Source organism: Littorina saxatilis, linkage group LG16 (assembly GCF_037325665.1).
Source record: "Littorina saxatilis isolate snail1 linkage group LG16, US_GU_Lsax_2.0, whole genome shotgun sequence".
NCBI classification, from domain to species: Eukaryota; Metazoa; Mollusca; class Gastropoda; order Littorinimorpha; family Littorinidae; genus Littorina; species Littorina saxatilis.
The window spans coordinates 23,503,218-23,523,252 of NC_090260.1; the positions used below are offsets into that span (position 1 = coordinate 23,503,218).

At 35.6% G+C, this 20,035-nt stretch overlaps 1 protein-coding gene across 1 annotated transcript in view; it reads left to right on the forward strand.

Annotated features, from left to right (window-relative positions):
• Window positions 1–20,035, forward strand: part of LOC138950621 (beta-1,3-glucan-binding protein-like) — a 39,024-nt gene that overhangs the window by 11,647 nt on the left and 7,342 nt on the right. Inside the window, exon 4 of the mRNA XM_070322328.1 lies at window positions 17,687–17,747. Within this exon, the coding sequence (XP_070178429.1) occupies window positions 17,687–17,747 (61 nt within the window). The remainder of the gene's footprint in view (window positions 1–17,686; window positions 17,748–20,035) is intronic.

Consider the following 20,035-nt stretch of genomic DNA (forward strand, 5'->3'; position numbering starts at 1 on the left):
GCGTTATTACTAACAATGCTCTTTTTCAAGCTTATAAAATATAAAGCCCACATGTTAAAATACCTTGACAACTACAAAGTGGGAAATTACAACGACGGTCAACAGTCAGAGTTATATATTGCTTGCAAGCCTGTCCGCCCTGTATCCAAGATATCCCCCATGCACTGGCATGGTCCTAAGAGGACACACTTATTACTCAACAGTAAATTCCAGTAAGCCTTTAGTCGGACTCTGTCATTTGTATGTTTGTGAATGTCACAGAAAAAACCCACAACTCCCAAGATCACGGAAGCATGATTAACCATTCAGTCAATTCAAGGGAATGCACGCTGAAAACGTCCGCTTTCATTTCACCTAAGAGGGGGAGGAAGGTGTTTTGTTAATTTTCTATTGCTGGTACTCGCACGTGTCCAAAGTGTGTGGGAAAAAGAACAAGTCGCGTAAGGCGAAATTACTACATTTAGTCAAGCTGTGGAACTCACAGAATGAAACTGAACGCACTGCATTTTTTCCCAATGACCGCGTAGTCCGCCGCTCGTACAAAGGGCGGTGAAATTAACGACCCTGTTTAGCGCTGAAGTGGTTGCGCTCTGTTGCATAGCACGCTTTTCTGTACCTCTCTTCGTTTTAACTTTCTGAGCGTGTTTTTAATCCAAACATATCATATCCACATGTATATGTTTTTGGAATCAGGAATCGACAGGGAATACGATGAAACTGTTTTTAGATCGATTTCGGAAAATTAATTTTAATCATAATTTTTATATTTTTAATGTTTAGAGCTTGTTTGTAATCCAAATATAACATATGTATACGTTTTTGGAATCAGAAAATGACGAAAAATAAGATGAAAATGTTTTTGGATCGTTTGATAAAAAATAATTTTAATTACAAGTTTCCGATTGTTAATGACCAAAGTCATTAATTAGTTTTTAAGCCAACAAGCTGAAATGCAATACCAAAGTCCGGCCTTCGTCGAAAATTGCTTTGCCAAAATTTCAATCAATTTGATTGAAAAATAGTGGTTTCGCTGTGCTGCATAGCACGCTTTTCTGTACCTCTCTTCGTTTGGTTTAAACTGTTTTATTCAACGTTTGTGCATTATTTACAAATAAAAAACGCATATAGAGTAAACAACACAAGCATAATGCTTATAGTGGTGTTTACAGTATTCTAGAAAAATACATATAAATGGCGGCTATTGTACAGTTTAAATGAAGAGCAAGCAAACATGAAAAGAAAATTGAATGAAAAATGTACATCAAAACAAAAATCCGTTTAAGAATACATATATTATATTTTTCGTTTTAACTTTGTGAGCGTGTTTTTAATCCAAACATATCATATCTATATGTTTTTTTGAATCAGGAACCGACAAGGAATAAGACGAAATTGTTTTTAAATCGATTTCGGAAATTTGATTTTGATAATAATTTTTATATTTTTAATTTTCAGAGCTTGTTTTTAATCCAAATATAACATATTTATATGTTTTTTGAATCAGATAATGACGCAGAATAAGATGGAATTGTTTTTGGAACGTTTGATAAAAAACTTTTTAATTACAAGTTTCCGATTTTTAACGACCAAACTCACTCATTAGTTTTTAAGCCACCAAGCTGAAATGCAATACCGAAGTCCGGCCTTTGTCGAAGATTGCGTGGCCAAAATTTCAATCAATTTGATTGAAAAATGAGGGTGTGACAGTGCCGCCTCAACTTTTACAAAAAGCCGGATATAACGTCATCAAAGGTATTAATTGAAAAAAGGAAAAAAAATGTCCGGGGATATCATTCCCAGGAACTCTCATGTAAAATTTCATAAAGATCGGTCCAGTAGTTTAGTCTGAATCGCTCTACACACACACACGCACAGACACACACAGACACACACAGACACACACACACACATCACGACCCTCGTCTCGATTCCCCCTCTATGGACATTCTGTGAGTTCGACAGCTTGACTAAATGTTGTATTTTCGCCTTACGCGACTTGTTTTTTGCTGTATGTTTCTCTCTTTTTCTTTATTTTGTCTTATATGTCTGTAATGAACATTTTAAAATGAAGAGGAAAAACACTACCCACGATCCTCTCAACGAAACAGTACATTAAAAAACCTGCGCACGCGCACACACACACACAAACACAACTTTTCGAGAAAACATTGGCTGCATTTTATTTTTTACTGGTGAGCGTACCTTAAGAAGAAATCCAACATGTGTTGTCCATATGATTTGCCCGTTCTGTTTTCTTTTGTTCTCATACGCGAGATGTCTCAAGAGGACCCATTTTGGCAAAGTTTAGAGGAGGGGGGGGGGAGGGGGGGAGCATGTCCGTAATTTTATTATCCAAGTGAACAAACGATCGACAAAAGCCCGACAAAAGACTGCCAAGTGCCGTAAATGAGTCAGGTAAGATCAAGGTGCGATTTTTGACTTGTACTTCATACCAGTTTTCCTCGCCTCTTCTCTCCTTAACAAAGGTCTAGCAACAAAGTTTGGGTCATAAGGAGTGACATAATATCACATGCGAATATGAGGGAACGAGACAGAAGAATGAATAAAACAGCCGCTATTACGCTATCTGTGTTGTGGCTGGAAGAAAAAAGAAAAAGAAAGAATACCGTCCAACTAACACGAAGAAGAATGGGAAAAAATCTTAAATAAAGGGAGAGGTACAAAGGTTGCGATTCATCTCGGCTAGATATTATTCACGATTTTTGTAAACATACATGTAGAAAGCCTATACTCGCATCAGACACATATTTTACATGTATCAGCATCCTACATTTTGTCCGTGTCTGCCTTCTGGCCGGGTTTGCGATTTCTACATATTATATTCATGTGTTCTTCTCTCTGACAGTGCGGGCTCAACTTTTACAAACGGGAAAATATGACATCAAATAACGCTATCAAATATCGGAGAACAGCCACACAAGCGAATGCTCTCAAGAATATGTAAACCAATGTTCATCAAAATCCGTCAGGTAGCACACACACCCCCCCACACACACACACACACACACCCACACACACACACAGTCCGAGTGTGTCATTACTTGAATGGGGTGTGCACGTTAAAGATCCCACGATTGACAAAAGGGTCTTTCCTGGCAAAATTGTATTGGCATAGATAAAAATGTCCACCAAAATACCCGTGTGACTTGGAATAATAGGCCGTGAAAAGTAGGATATGCGCCGAAATGGCTGCGATCTGCTGGCCGATGTGAATGCGTGATGTATTTTGTAAAAAAAATTCCATCTCACACGGCATAGATAAAAATCCCTGCGCCTTGAATATGTGCGCGATATAAATTGCACAAAATAAAAATACAAAAATAAATAAATAAATCCCTGCGCTTAGAACTGTACCCACGGAATACGCGCGATATAAGCCTCATATTGATTGATTGATTGAATCAGTGAATGTGAAAAGACTATGGGTAGTCGTCTAAGGCAGGTTAAAATCAGTCTAACGAATGACTACACAAACCTGCATGTGTCAGGTTTTAATTTTTGTTTGTTTGTTCTTTCTTTATTTTGTTTTGTTATTTCGTACGTTCGTTGATAAAATGCCGTCCCAACCTGCCGCCCACACACACACACACACACACACACACACACACACATTATAATCCCCCCTCCCGAATCCCCTCCCCCATTCTCCACCCGATAGCTCCTCTTTGTCTCACTCTCTCCTCCTTACAAATAACAATTTGATACGTTCATCTTTAATCCACCCCCCTCCCCGAATCCCCTCCCCATTCTCCACCCGATAGCTCCTCTTTGTCTCGCTCTCTCCCCCGGTGTGACGTTTTCATCTTTCGCCGTGTTGATATTTCGCTTCTCGGCCTCGTTGAACTAGTATAAACTCTACACTGAACAAAAAAACACCCTACGATAGTACTGATGAGCGACCTTGTGTACCTTACATTCATGGGGCCAAATTTGTCCAACCAATTTGTTTTATTTAACTTAGAAATTTGATTCATCCTAAAATGTTTCCTTCTTACTCAAGGGACGTAACCACTCAGTACACGTTTTCGAAGAATTAGATTTTGGGGTTGAAATCTATTAAATTTTACCACCAATTTTCTTCACATGCAAGAAACTGACATGCTTTTCGTCCTTAAATAATTTCACTTCTTAATTTTACCAGGAAACAACATTTCAGTCTTGAGGGGGAAATATGTACACAGGCGAAAGATTGAAATCGTGACACCGGCAGGGTATCTCGGCTGCCTACTTGAGTGAGTAACAGAACAGGTCGACAAAAGACAGGCAAGTATGTGTCAAGTTCTGAATTCTCCTCATACCACTGTCCGCTGGGCAGATTCACTTGAACTTGAAGCAGCTTGTCTGGATACATCGTCCTCCCTCAAGATCGTAAAATGCCCAATTAAGTACTTGAGATATCAATGGCCGCCCCCGCTTTCAGTCTCATGCACTGAGCTAGTCTGATTAAACAGCTTTCTAAAGGTTGCGTCCGTCTATGTGAAACGTGTTTTTCCTTTGTGTTCCACTGCTTGTGACCCATTGTTTCGCTATACTGACTCAAAAGTTGAGTCTAAAAGAATGTGTATCCCTTGAACTGAGTTAGGGCTGACATTGTGACTATTGGAAAGACCCGCCATCTTTGGCCGGTCCGTTTCCAATCATGGTCTCGACAGTCAAGTAATCTGTGCATGTGTACATGGAGTACAATAAGTGATAACGTCTCATGTGGAACAACTGAAAACAACTTACCTTCGAGTTGATTACGATGAATATTTTAGTCCTGAAAGTGTTCATCAAAGTTCTTTTAATAGATGATTGTCATTTGTTTTACCTCATGTCTGCCCTGCGTGTGATGGTGTGATCGTGACTGCTGTAGTGTGGGCGTGTGTGTGTTGGTGTGTATGTCAGTGAATGTGTGGGCGTGTGTGTGTGTGTGTCAGTGAGTGTGTGGGTGTGTGCGTGTGCGTGATTTTACCAACACTACGCTAAATTCCTTGTGCTTTAAATGTTTTTTTTTAATGTCACTTGGCTCAATAAATACTGTATTCTGTATTCTGAAACCAAATTTGGGATACACAAAGTCGACCGTGGCCATCACCGGAGAACACTGTCGGTTAGTAACGCGTCTTTTTTTGGGAGGGAAAGTTTCGCACTCGCAAATCCATTTAACTCAGCAAATTCCTTGAAACAATATGCATTTATGTTATACTCTTTTCGTCTTACACAATTAGTGAACCTCTATGTTTGACCGAACATTAATTGAATAGAATATTACGAAACTAAAAATGCAGGTGAAAAAACCGAAATGATTGACAAAGTTTCGACGTTGTCTCTCTCTGTCTCTCTCTGACTCTCTCTGTCTCCCTCTCTCCCCTCTGTCTCCCTCTCTCCCCTCTGTCTCCCTCTCTGTCTGTCTGTCTGTCTCTCTGTCTGTCTGTCTCTCTGTCTGTCTGTCTGCATGTCTCTCTCTCTCTCTCTCTCTCTCTCTCTCTCTCTCTCTCTCTCTCTCTCTCTCTCCCCCGACACCCAGCCCCAATTTTTGGAAGGTTAGAAACTAGAGGACGTACATTTCTGTACAGTCACCATAACATCTTCATTATGAATGCAAAAATGTTAACAAAATCGGCAAACCATAAAAGAACATGAAAAAAGGAAAGAGGTGCATTTAAAGGCTGTTGGGTACTGGCTCTCAAAATCCGTTCAGCAGAATGAATTCGCATGTAACTGAAACTATTCTTAAAAGTTACTTGGTGATTTTAAAAGCTTGATAACACAAGTCCCATGATTTTAGACATGCTACAATGCCTTTAATCGAAGAAAGTTTGCGTTCTTGGCCGAGTCAATGCAGCTGGCTCGAAAATCACCTCCCTTGGACGCGTGACGTCTATAGCGGAATCGGCCGGGTGGAACGGCGCTCTCTTATGCCGTGCAATGGGCGCAATCGGGTAGTCTAGTCATGTCCTCAAGAATACTTCAAAGGTAGGTCAAGAGAAACTAAGGACGGGGTGCGAGGGTGACTTCTCCCAGGTTATAACATTTCAAACAATAAATAACGGAGTTCATAACATGTATTCTGCTCCCTTCCTGCTTTTTCAGGTGTAATTCCCACTTGAACCCTGTTTTAGTTCAACTTATTGGCAGATATATTGTCACGCGCCGAGGGACACAAACACACACTCACACACACACGCACGCACGCACACACACACACACACACACACACACACATACACACACAGCCACCCACAAACACACATACACAAACTGATGTGACACACACACACGGCATACACAAACTGATGTCACACACACACACACACACACACACACACACACACACACACACTAACACGTGTACACACACACACACACACACACACACACACACACACACGCACACACACACACTAACACGTGTAATCACACACACAAACACACACACACACACACACACACGCACGTATAGACAATCACAGAGATTAGGTTCATGTATTCTGCCCCCCTCTTGCCAATTTACAAAATACAACAAGAGGTTTGATGAGCACAGTAGATCAACTTTAAACGTACACAATTATATTTTTAGCATTACTTTTCAATTCTCGTTGATGCATTAATGATGCCAGAAAATGTAACCGGACGCATTTGGAACGCCAAAGCAATTAAATACATTGCGCGGTACATCGGCGCTTAATTTCATAACGTCTGACTGAGTCATTTGTTATTCGGTGATAGTTTCGCACATATCTATCTCCTGTATTTGAAAATCTGTTCACCTTACGTAATTTTCAAAGGTACATTTCTTTGATAAACGATACGAAACCGTGCAGGTGAAAAATTGGTAATGACTGACGTAGGATTTACGTTGTGGATTTCACGTTGAGGGCACGTTGGCGATCAATCAAACCCCAACGTTGTGTGTTTACGTTGAAACTACGTTGTAGGAACGTTTGTTGTATCAAACTAACTTTTGTTTTTAAATCACGTGAATTTCACGTGAAAATCACGTGAGTATACCAACGTTGTTCGAACACCAGAAAATCACAATAATACAACGTCGATTTTACGTTGCTTTTTAAGGTGGAATCCACGTGAAATTTACGTTATGTACCAACGTGTAAAAAACAAAAAAACACAACTGTAACGCAACGTTGCTTTCACGTTGTGTTTTTTGGTTGGATCCACGTAAATTTCACGTAATCTTCGCAACATTTGTAAGACACCAAAATGCAACGTGAAATTCACGTAAAATTTACGTTGTATTACAACGTCGAAAGAACACCAAAATCTCACAATGACACAACGTTGGTTTTACGTTGCGTTTTTTGGTTGGCTCAACGTAAATTTCACGTAAAGTTCGCAACGTTGCTAATGACACGAAAAATTCACATTTTCGCAACGTCGTATTTACGTTGTGTGTTTGCTGGGTAGTTAGTGTGTTTGTTGATTATAGTTAGTGTGTTCGTTGATTATAGTTAGTGTGTGTGTTTGTTGATTATAGTTAGTTTGTGTGTTTGTTGATTATAGTTAGTTTGTGTGTTTGTTGATTATAGTTAGTTTGTGTGTTTGTTGATTATAGTTAGTTTGTGTGTTTGTTGATTATAGTTAGTTTGTGTGTTTGTTGATTATAGTCAGTTTGTGTGTTTGTTGATTATAGTTAGTTTGTGTGTTTGTTGATTATAGTCAGTTTGTGTGTTTGTTGATTATAGTCAGTTTGTGTGTTTGTTGATTATAGTTAGTTTGTGTGTTTGTTGATTATAGTTAGTTTGTGTGTTTGTTGATTATAGTTAGTTTGTGTGTTTGTTCATTATAGTTAGTTTGTGTGTTTGTTGATTATAGTTAGTTTGTGTGTTTGTTGATTATAGTTAGTTTGTGTGTTTGTTGATTATAGTCAGTTTGTGTGTTTGTTGATTATAGTTAGTTTGTGTGTTTGTTGATTATAGTTAGTTTGTGTGTTTGTTGATTATAGTCAGTTTGTGTGTTTGTTGATTAGTTAGTTTGTGTGTTTGTTGATTAGTTAGTTTGTGTGTTTGGTGATTATAGTTAGTTTGTGTGTTTGTTGATTATAGTTAGTGTGTTTGTTGATTATAGTTTGTGTGTTTGTTGATTATAGTTAGTTTGTGTGTTTGTTGATTATAGTTAGTGTGTGTGTTTGTTGATTATAGTCAGTTTGTGTGTTTGTTGATTATAGTCAGTTTGTGTGTTTGTTGATTATAGTCAGTTTGTGTGTTTGTTGATTATAGTGAGTTTGTGTGTTTGTTGATTATAGTTAGTTTGTGTGTTTGTTGATTATAGTTAGTTTGTGTGTTTGTTGATTATAGTCAGTTTGTGTGTTTGTTGATTATAGTTAGTTTGTGTGTTTGTTGATTATAGTCAGTTTGTGTGTTTGTTGATTATAGTCAGTTTGTGTGTTTGTTGATTATAGTCAGTTTGTGTGTTTGTTGATTATAGTCAGTTTGTGTGTTTGTTGATTATAGTCAGTTTGTGTGTTTGTTGATTATAGTTAGTGTGTTTGTTGATTATAGTTTGTGTGTTTGTTGATTATAGTTAGTTTGTGTGTTTGTTGATTATAGTTAGTGTGTGTGTTTGTTGATTATAGTCAGTTTGTGTGTTTGTTGATTATAGTCAGTTTGTGTGTTTGTTGATTATAGTCAGTTTGTGTGTTTGTTGATTATAGTTAGTTTGTGTGTTTGTTGATTATAGTTAGTTTGTGTGTTTGTTGATTATAGTCAGTTTGTGTGTTTGTTGATTATAGTCAGTTTGTGTGTTTGTTGATTATAGTCAGTTTGTGTGTTTGTTGATTATAGTCAGTTTGTGTGTTTGTTGATTATAGTCAGTTTGTGTGTTTGTTGATTATAGTTAGTGTGTTTGTTGATTATAGTCAGTTTGTGTGTTTGTTGATTATAGTTAGTTTGTGTGTTTGTTGATTATAGTTAGTTTGTGTGTTTGTTGATTATAGTTAGTTTGTGTGTTTGTTGATTATAGTTAGTTTGTGTGTTTGTTGATTATAGTTAGTTTGTGTGTTTGTTGATTATAGTCAGTTTGTGTGTTTGTTGATTATAGTTAGTTTGTGTGTTTGTTGATTATATTCAGTTTGTGTGTTTGTTGATTATAGTCAGTTTGTGTGTTTGTTGATTATAGTCAGTTTGTGTGTTTGTTGATTATAGTCAGTTTGTGTGTTTGTTGATTATAGTTAGTTTGTGTGTTTGTTGATTATAGTTAGTTTGTGTGTTTGTTGATTATAGTTAGTTTGTGTGTTTGTTGATTATAGTCAGTTTGTGTGTTTGTTGATTATATAGTTAGTGTGTTTGTTGATTATAGTTTGTGTGTTTGTTGATTATAGTTAGTTTGTGTGTTTGTTGATTATAGTTAGTGTGTGTGTTTGTTGATTATAGTCAGTTTGTGTGTTTGTTGATTATAGTCAGTTTGTGTGTTTGTTGATTATAGTCAGTTTGTGTGTTTGTTGATTATAGTTAGTTTGTGTGTTTAATGATTATAGTTAGTTTGTGTGTTTGTTGATTATAGTCAGTTTGTGTGTTTGTTGATTATAGTTAGTTTGTGTGTTTGTTGATTATAGTCAGTTTGTGTGTTTGTTGATTATAGTTAGTTTGTGTGTTTGTTGATTAGTTAGTTTGTGTGTTTGTTGATTATAGTCAGTTTGTGTGTTTGTTGATTAGTTAGTTTGTGTGTTTGTTGATTATAGTTAGTTTTTGTGTTTGTTGATTAGTTAGTTTGTGTGTTTGTTGATTATAGTCAGTTTGTGTGTTGGTTGATTAGTTAGTTTGTGTGTTTGTTGATTATAGTTAGTTTGTGTGTTTGTTGATTATAGTCAGTTTGTGTATTTGTTGATTATAGTTAGTTTGTGTGTTTGTTGATTATAGTCAGTTTGTGTGTTTGTTGATTATAGTCAGTTTGTGTGTTTGTTGATTAGTCAGTTTGTGTGTTTGTTGATTATAGTCAGTTTGTGTGTTTGTTGATTATAATTAGTTTGTGTGTTTGTTGATTAGTCAGTTTGTGTGTTTGTTGATTATAGTCAGTTTGTGTGTTTGTTGATTATAGTTAGTTTGTGTGTTTGTTGATTATAGTTAGTTTGTGTATTTGTTGATTATAGTTAGTTTGTGTGTTTGTTGATTATAGTCAGTTTGTGTGTTTGTTGATTATAGTTAGTTTGTGTGTTTGTTGATTATAGTTAGTGTGTGTGTTTGTTGATTATAATTAGTTTGTGTGTTTGTTGATTAGTCAGTTTGTGTGTTTGTTGATTATAGTTAGTTTGTGTGTTTGTTGATTAGTCAGTTTGTGTGTTTGTTGATTATAGTTAGTTTGTGTGTTTGTTGATTATAGTCAGTTTGTGTGTTTGTTGATTAGTCAGTTTGTGTGTTTGTTGATTATAGTTAGTTTGTGTGTTTGTTGATTATAGTCAGTTTGTGTGTTTGTTGATTATAGTCAGTTTGTGTGTTTGTTGATTATAGTCAGTTTGTGTGTTTGTTGATTATAGTTAGTTTGTGTGTTTGTTGATTATAGTTAGTTTGTGTGTTTGTTGATTAGTTAGTTTGTGTGTTTGTTGATTAGTTAGTTTGTGTGTTTGTTGATTATAGTTAGTTTGTGTGTTTGTTGATTAGTTAGTTTGTGTGTTTGTTGATTATAGTTAGTTTGTGTGTTTGTTGATTATAGTTAGTTTGTGTGTTTGTTGATTATAGTGTGTGTGTTTGTTGATTATAGTTTGTGTGTTTGTTGATTATAGTTAGTTTGTGTGTTTGTTGATTATAGTTAGTGTGTGTGTTTGTTGATTATAGTCAGTTTGTGTGTTTGTTGATTATAGTCAGTTTGTGTGTTTGTTGATTATAGTCAGTTTGTGTGTTTGTTGATTATAGTCAGTTTGTGTGTTTGTTGATTATAGTTAGTTTGTGTGTTTGTTGATTATAGTTAGTTTGTGTGTTTGTTGATTATAGTCAGTTTGTGTGTTTGTTGATTATAGTTAGTTTGTGTGTTTGTTGATTATAGTCAGTTTGTGTGTTTGTTGATTATAGTCAGTTTGTGTGTTTGTTGATTATAGTCAGTTTGTGTGTTTGTTGATTATAGTCAGTTTGTGTGTTTGTTGATTATAGTCAGTTTGTGTGTTTGTTGATTATAGTTAGTTTGTGTGTTTGTTGATTATAGTTAGTGTGTTTGTTGATTATAGTTAGTTTGTGTGTTTGTTGATTATAGTTAGTTTGTGTGTTTGTTGATTATAGTTAGTTTGTGTGTTTGTTGATTATAGTCAGTTTGTGTGTTTGTTGATTATAGTTAGTTTGTGTGTTTGTTGATTATAGTTAGTTTGTGTGTTTGTTGATTATAGTCAGTTTGTGTGTTTGTTGATTATAGTCAGTTTGTGTGTTTGTTGATTATAGTCAGTTTGTGTGTTTGTTGATTATAGTCAGTTTGTGTGTTTGTTGATTATAGTCAGTTTGTGTGTTTGTTGATTATAGTCAGTTTGTGTGTTTGTTGATTATAGTTAGTTTGTGTGTTTGTTGATTATAGTTAGTTTGTGTGTTTGTTGATTATAGTTAGTTTGTGTGTTTGTTGATTATAGTTAGTTTGTGTGTTTGTTGATTATAGTTAGTTTGTGTGTTTGTTGATTATAGTTAGTTTGTGTGTTTGTTGATTATAGTTAGTTTGTGTGTTTGTTGATTATAGTCAGTTTGTGTGTTTGTTGATTATAGTTAGTTTGTGTGTTTGTTGATTATAGTTAGTTTGTGTGTTTGTTGATTATAGTTAGTTTGTGTGTTTGTTGATTATAGTCAGTTTGTGTGTTTGTTGATTATAGTCAGTTTGTGTGTTTGTTGATTATAGTTAGTTTGTGTGTTTGTTGATTATAGTTAGTTTGTGTGTTTGTTGATTATAGTTAGTTTGTGTGTTTGTTGATTATAGTTAGTTTGTGTGTTTGTTGATTATAGTTAGTTTGTGTGTTTGTTGATTAGTTAGTTTGTGTGTTTGTTGATTATAGTTAGTTTGTGTGTTTGTTGATTATAGTTAGTTTGTGTGTTTGTTGATTATAGTCAGTGTGTTTGTTGATTATAGTTTGTGTGTTTGTTGATTATAGTTAGTTTGTGTGTTTGTTGATTATAGTTAGTGTGTGTGTTTGTTGATTATAGTCAGTTTGTGTGTTTGTTGATTATAGTCAGTTTGTGTGTTTGTTGATTATAGTTAGTTTGTGTGTTTGTTGATTATAGTTAGTTTGTGTGTTTGTTGATTATAGTTAGTTTGTGTGTTTGTTGATTATAGTTAGTTTGTGTGTTTGTTGATTATAGTCAGTTTGTGTGTTTGTTGATTATAGTTAGTTTGTGTGTTTGTTGATTATAGTCAGTTTGTGTGTTTGTTGATTATAGTCAGTTTGTGTGTTTGTTGATTATAGTCAGTTTGTGTGTTTGTTGATTATAGTCAGTTTGTGTGTTTGTTGATTATAGTCAGTTTGTGTGTTTGTTGATTATAGTTAGTGTGTTTGTTGATTATAGTTTGTGTGTTTGTTGATTATAGTTAGTTTGTGTGTTTGTTGATTATAGTTAGTGTGTGTGTTTGTTGATTATAGTCAGTTTGTGTGTTTGTTGATTATAGTCAGTTTGTGTGTTTGTTGATTATAGTCAGTTTGTGTGTTTGTTGATTATAGTTAGTTTGTGTGTTTGTTGATTATAGTTAGTTTGTGTGTTTGTTGATTATAGTCAGTTTGTGTGTTTGTTGATTATAGTCAGTTTGTGTGTTTGTTGATTATAGTCAGTTTGTGTGTTTGTTGATTATAGTCAGTTTGTGTGTTTGTTGATTATAGTCAGTTTGTGTGTTTGTTGATTATAGTTAGTGTGTTTGTTGATTATAGTCAGTTTGTGTGTTTGTTGATTATAGTTAGTTTGTGTGTTTGTTGATTATAGTTAGTTTGTGTGTTTGTTGATTATAGTTAGTTTGTGTGTTTGTTGATTATAGTTAGTTTGTGTGTTTGTTGATTATAGTTAGTTTGTGTGTTTGTTGATTATAGTCAGTTTGTGTGTTTGTTGATTATAGTTAGTTTGTGTGTTTGTTGATTATAGTCAGTTTGTGTGTTTGTTGATTATAGTCAGTTTGTGTGTTTGTTGATTATAGTTAGTTTGTGTGTTTGTTGATTATAGTCAGTTTGTGTGTTTGTTGATTATAGTTAGTTTGTGTGTTTGTTGATTATAGTTAGTTTGTGTGTTTGTTGATTATAGTCAGTTTGTGTGTTTGTTGATTATAGTCAGTTTGTGTGTTTGTTGATTATAGTTAGTTTGTGTGTTTGTTGATTATAGTTAGTTTGTGTGTTTGTTGATTATAGTTAGTTTGTGTGTTTGTTGATTATAGTCAGTTTGTGTGTTTGTTGATTATAGTTAGTGTGTTTGTTGATTATAGTTTGTGTGTTTGTTGATTATAGTCAGTTTGTGTGTTTGTTGATTATAGTTAGTTTGTGTGTTTGTTGATTATAGTTAGTTTGTGTGTTTGTTGATTATAGTCAGTTTGTGTGTTTGTTGATTATAGTTAGTGTGTGTGTTTGTTGATTATAGTTAGTTTGTGTGTTCGTTGATTATAGCTAGTGTGTGTGTTTGTTGATTATAGTTTGTGTGTTTGTTGATTATAGTTAGTGTGTTTGTTGATTATAGTTAGTTTGTGTGTTTGTTGATTATAGTTAGTTTGTGTGTTTGTTGATTATAGTCAGTTTGTGTGTTTGTTGATTATAGTTAGTTTGTGTGTTTGTTGATTATAGTTAGTTTGTGTGTTTGTTGATTATAGTCAGTTTGTGTGTTTGTTGATTATAGTCAGTTTGTGTGTTTGTTGATTATAGTTAGTTTGTGTGTTTGTTGATTATAGTCAGTTTGTGTGTTTGTTGATTATAGTTAGTTTGTGTGTTTGTTGATTATAGTTAGTTTGTGTGTTTGTTGATTATAGTCAGTTTGTGTGTTTGTTGATTATAGTCAGTTTGTGTGTTTGTTGATTATAGTCAGTTTGTGTGTTTGTTGATTATAGTTAGTTTGTGTGTTTGTTGAATAGTTAGTTTGTGTATTTGTGGATTATAGTCAGTTTGTGTGTTTGTTGATTAGTTAGTTTGTGTGTTTGTTGATTATAGTCAGTTTGTGTGTTTGTTGATTATAGTCAGTTTGTGTGTTTGTTGATTATAGTCAGTTTGTGTGTTTGTTGATTATAGTTAGTTTGTGTGTTTGTTGATTAGTTAGTTTGTGTGTTTGTTGATTATAGTCAGTTTGTGTGTTTGTTGATTATAGTCAGTTTGTGTGTTTGTTGATTATAGTCAGTTTGTGTGTTTGTTGATTATAGTTAGTTTGTGTGTTTGTTGATTATAGTTAGTTTGTGTGTTTGTTGATTATAGTCAGTTTGTGTGTTTGTTGATTATAGTTAGTTTGTGTGTTTGTTGATTATAGTTAGTTTGTGTGTTTGTTGATTATAGTTAGTTTGTGTGTTTGTTGATTAGTCAGTTTGTGTGTTTGTTGATTAGTCAGTTTGTGTGTTTGTTGATTATAGTTAGTTTGTGTGTTTGTTGATTATAGTCAGTTTGTGTGTTTGTTGATTATAGTTAGTTTGTGTGTTTGTTGATTATAGTCAGTTTGTGTGTTTGTTGATTATAGTCAGTTTGTGTGTTTGTTGATTAGTCAGTTTGTGTGTTTGTTGATTATAGTCAGTTTGTGTGTTTGTTGATTATAGTTAGTTTGTGTGTTTGTTGATTAGTTAGTTTGTGTGTTTGTTGATTATAGTCAGTTTGTGTGTTTGTTGATTATAGTTAGTTTGTGTGTTTGTTGATTATAGTTAGTTTGTGTATTTGTTGATTATAGTTAGTTTGTGTGTTTGTTGATTATAGTCAGTTTGTGTGTTTGTTGATTATAGTTAGTTTGTGTGTTTGTTGATTATAGTTAGTGTGTGTGTTTGTTGATTATAGTTAGTTTGTGTGTTTGTTGATTAGTTAGTTTGTGTGTTTGTTGATTATAGTTAGTTTGTGTGTTTGTTGATTAGTTAGTTTGTGTGTTTGTTGATTATAGTTAGTTTGTGTGTTTGTTGATTATAGTTAGTTTGTGTGTTTGTTGATTAGTTAGTTTGTGTGTTTGTTGATTATAGTCAGTTTGTGTGTTTGTTGATTATAGTTAGTTTGTGTGTTTGTTGATTATAGTTAGTTTGTGTGTTTGTTGATTATAGTTAGTTTGTGTGTTTGTTGATTAGTTAGTTTGTGTGTTTGTTGATTATAGTTAGTTTGTGTGTTTGTTGATTAGTCAGTGTGTGTGTTTGTTGATTATAGTTAGTTTGTGTGTTTGTTGATTATAGTTAGTTTGTGTGTTTGTTGATTATAGTCAGTTTGTGTGTTTGTTGATTATAGTCAGTTTGTGTGTTTGTTGATTATAGTCAGTTTGTGTGTTTGTTGATTATAGTTAGTTTGTGTGTTTGTTGATTATAGTTAGTTTGTGTGTTTGTTGATTAGTTAGTTTGTGTGTTTGTTGATTAGTTAGTTTGTGTGTTTGTTGATTATAGTTAGTTTGTGTGTTTGTTGATTAGTTAGTTTGTGTGTTTGTTGATTATAGTTAGTTTGTGTGTTTGTTGATTATAGTTAGTTTGTGTGTTTGTTGATTATAGTTAGTTTGTGTGTTTGTTGATTATAGTCAGTTTGTGTGTTTGTTGATTATAGTTAGTTTGTGTGTTTGTTGATTAGTTAGTTTGTGTGTTTGTTGATTAGTTAGTTTGTGTGTTTGTTGATTATAGTTAGTTTGTGTGTTTGTTGATTATAGTTAGTTTGTGTGTTTGTTGATTAGTTAGTTTGTGTGTTTGTTGATTATAGTCAGTTTGTGTGTTTGTTGATTATAGTCAGTTTGTGTGTTTGTTGATTAGTCAGTTTGTGTGTTTGTTGATTATAGTTAGTTTGTGTGTTGATTATAGTTAGTTTGTGTGTTTGTTGATTATAGTCAGTTTGTGTGTTTGTTGATTATAGTCAGTTTGTGTGTTTGTTGATTATAGTCAGTTTGTGTGTTTGTTGATTATAGTCAGTTTGTGTGTTTGTTGATTATAGTCAGTTTGTGTGTTTGTTGATTAGTTAGTTTGTGTGTTTGTTGATTATAGTCAGTTTGTGTGTTTGTTGATTATAGTTAGTTTGTGTGTTTGTTGATTATAGTCAGTTTGTGTGTTTGTTGATTATAGTCAGTTTGTGTGTTTGTTGATTAGTTAGTTTGTGTGTTTGTTGATTATAGTTAGTTTGTGTGTTTGTTGATTAGTTAGTTTGTGTGTTTGTTGATTATAGTCAGTTTGTGTGTTTGTTGATTATAGTCAGTTTGTGTGTTTGTTGATTATAGTCAGTTTGTGTGTTTGTTGATTAGTCAGTTTGTGTGTTTGTTGATTAGTCAGTTTGTGTGTTTGTTGATTATAGTTAGTTTGTGTGTTTGTTGATTATAGTTAGTTTGTGTGTTTGTTGATTATAGTCAGTTTGTGTGTTTGTTGATTATAGTCAGTTTGTGTGTTTGTTGATTATAGTCAGTGTGTGTGTTTGTTGATTATAGTCAGTTTGTGTGTTTGTTGATTATAGTTAGTTTGTGTGTTTGTTGATTATAGTCAGTTTGTGTGTTTGTTGATTATAGTCAGTTTGTGTGTTTGTTGATTATAGTCAGTTTGTGTGTTTGTTGATTAGTCAGTTTGTGTGTTTGTTGATTAGTCAGTTTGTGTGTTTGTTGATTATAGTCAGTTTGTGTGTTTGTTGATTATAGTTAGTTTGTGTGTTTGTTGATTATAGTCAGTTTGTGTGTTTGTTGATTATAGTCAGTTTGTGTGTTTGTTGATTATAGTTAGTTTGTGTGTTTGTTGATTATAGTCAGTTTGTGTGTTTGTTGATTATAGTTAGTGTGTGTGTTTGTGGATTATAGTCAGTTTGTGTGTTTGTTGATTAGTTAGTTTGTGTGTTTGTTGATTATAGTCAGTTTGTGTGTTTGTTGATTATAGTCAGTTTGTGTGTTTGTTGATTATAGTTAGTTTGTGTGTTTGTTGATTATAGTTAGTTTGTGTGTTGATTATAGTTAGTTTGTGTGTTTGTTGATTATAGTTAGTTTGTGTGTTTGTTGATTATAGTCAGTTTGTGTGTTTGTTGATTATAGTTAGTTTGTGTGTTTGTTGATTATAGTTAGTTTGTGTGTTTGTTGATTATAGTTCGTTTGTGTGTTTGTTGATTTGTTTCTTTGTGTGTTTGTTTGTATATTGGGGTGGGAATATTTTTTGTTGTCGCTCCAGTCTTGGGTTGTGTGTTTGTGTGTGTGTGTGTGTTTGTGTGTGTGTGTCTGTCTGTCTGTCTGCCTGTATGTCTATTCAGTGCAATGTTCACTAGTCTCTGGCTAACTATCGACAGACAGCAATACGCACATCTCTTTAACTGCCCCAACGAAACTTGTGTGTTGCTGTCTTTCGATAGTTATTCAAAGACTGTCGGATTGTGTTCTGTCTGACTTTCTTACAAACGCGAGGTGTATGATTGAAACCGATCAAACTGTCTATGTTTTAAAACAAATGCCAAAGATTTTCTTTGTGAAGTAGTTCTGTCACACTGTTTTTGCTCAGCGCAATAAGGGGAACAACTCTTATGGGGTTCTAAAGATAAAAAGGACAGAGTTATCTCCGGAAAAAGTATATTTTCCAATCTTCACCAACGACTGTAATTATTTGCGTAACTGCGTTTCAGACACTTACAGCGGACACATTTGGCGAAGACTTTCTTATGAATGGAAACTTTGATTCAAACAGTGAGTTTTTCTCTGAATGTGTGTGTGTGTGTGCGTGTCGGGGGGGGGTATGTGTGTATGTGTGTGTTTGTGTGTGTGTATGTGTGTGTGTCTGTGTGTGTGGGGGGGGTGGAGGTGTATGAGTGTTTGTGTATGTGTCTGCGTGTGCATGTGTGTGTGTGTGTTTGTGTCTGTGTGTCTGTGTCTGCGGCGTGTGTATGTGTGTGTGTGTTTGTGTGTTTGTGTCTGTGTCTGTGTCTGTGTGTTGTTTTATGGATGTACCAACTGAAGGTATGTTGCTATATCTAGAGTCTGTGTGTTGGTGTGCAATTGCTTTAGGGGAAGGTTACCTTATAACGGACACTTGTTGGTTCATACTGATAGCTAGATTGCTTTCCTGCATAGATGTTTCATGTTTTGCTTGGTAGTTGTTCCCTCTTTAGTTAACAGTTTAAGCCTTAATTAGAGCGACTTAGCTTTGATCAATCAATCAATCAATATGAAGCTTATATAGCGCGTATTCCGTGGGTACAGTTCTAAGCGCTTGTCGAAGAGTTGTCAACACAGGACTAACAAAGAAACTAACATCTTCAGACGGACACGAACCCTATCACACACTAGCAAACCCTGGTAAACAAACAACTGTTTAACAACAATGTACACATCAATAGCTAGGTCCAAACAAAATAATATTAAGCACAAAGAAAACACCTCTCACAGAGCACAGCACAAGAATGTCTTTTGGGGCACAACACATCACGTCGAGCATGAAAGTCGCAGCCAGCTACGGGAAGAACTGAGTCTTCAACCTACTCTTGAACGCGTCAAGAGAGGGGCTCTGGCGAAGCTCAAGCGGCAGGGAGTTCCAGACGGAGGGGCCCGTGGAGGGAAATGCACGCTGACCAGCAGATGCGAGTTTCGAGCGAGGGATGTGGAGGCGGAGAGGGTCAGCAGCAGAACGAAGGGGACGGTCGGAGGGCTGGGTGTACAGGTCCAGGGAGGATTGAAGGTACTCAGGAGCAGAGTCGTTGAGACACTTGTAGACCAGAGTGGACAGTTTGTAGGAGATTCGGGTGTTGACAGGGAGCCAGTGCAAGGAGCGAAGTAGGGGGGTGATGTGGTCTCGCTTCGTCTTCCTCAACGTCAGCCTGGCAGCGGCGTTCTGGACTCGTTGTAGGCCATGAATGGATGAGGCGGGGAGGCCAGCCAGAAGGGAGTTGCAGTAGTCCAGACGACTGAAGATGAGGGAGACAACCAGCTTGACACAGGCGTCGTGGGTGAGGTAGCGACGGATGGAGGCGATGCGTCGTAGGTGGAAAAAGCAGGTCTTGATGATGAAGGAGATGTGTGTCTGCATGGAGAGAGTGGAGTCGAGAAAGACGCCAAGGCTCTTGACAGCAGGGGAGAATGGAACAGTCGCGTCATCCAGCTGGAGGTCGGTCACAGTGAGGGAAGCAATCTTCTGTCGTGTTCCAACGAGAAGGGCCTCCGTCTTCTCACTGTTCAGCTTCAGCTTGTTCTCAGTCATCCAGTTCTTGATGTCAGTGAAACAACTGGAGATGGATCCAAGGAGATCGTCAACGTCCTCCGGCTTGGCGCTGTTCTGGAGCTGCGTGTCATCGGCAAAGGAGTTGTAGTTCAGGCCGTGGCGTTCGATGACCAGGGAGAGGGGTTGGGTGTACAGGGTGAAAAGGACAGGGCCGAGGACAGATCCTTGTGGGACGCCGAAGCGGACAGGGACAGGCTGAGAAGAGAACGAATCAGTGGTGACAGTCTGAGAGCGGTTCTGGAGGTAGTTCCTAAACCAAGAGAGGGCGGTGTTGTGAATGCCGAACGTGGAACTGAGGCGATCGACGAGTAGACATTCAGCAAAAGTTAATTACCGGAAAATTAACAACTAGTTCATTAGAAGTCTGGTCACGTACGTACAAATTGCAAGATGTGCCTATCCTGAATTTTAGTCGATCTTGTATGGATTTTACGGGTTTTTTCCGGTCGATTTTTTTGGGGGAACTCTTATTGGAGCGGTGGTCACGTGACCCCAGTTAAAAACATCTTTGATCTGAAAAGTGTGCCAGATAGCCAAATGAAGTGCTTTCAATGATTCGGGAATAAAATAAATGTTTTTTCGGGGTACAAAATGTGTGGCAATAATGGTTTGTTTGTGCTGTTGTCGTGTTGCGATATCTGGAGTTTGTGTGTGTTGGTGTGTTGCTCTATCATTATCTAGAGTCTGTGTGTGTGTTGGTGTGAAATTGCTTAATCTTGCTGTGCTGATGTGTGGCTTTGCAAAGGCCTGTCTGTGTTAT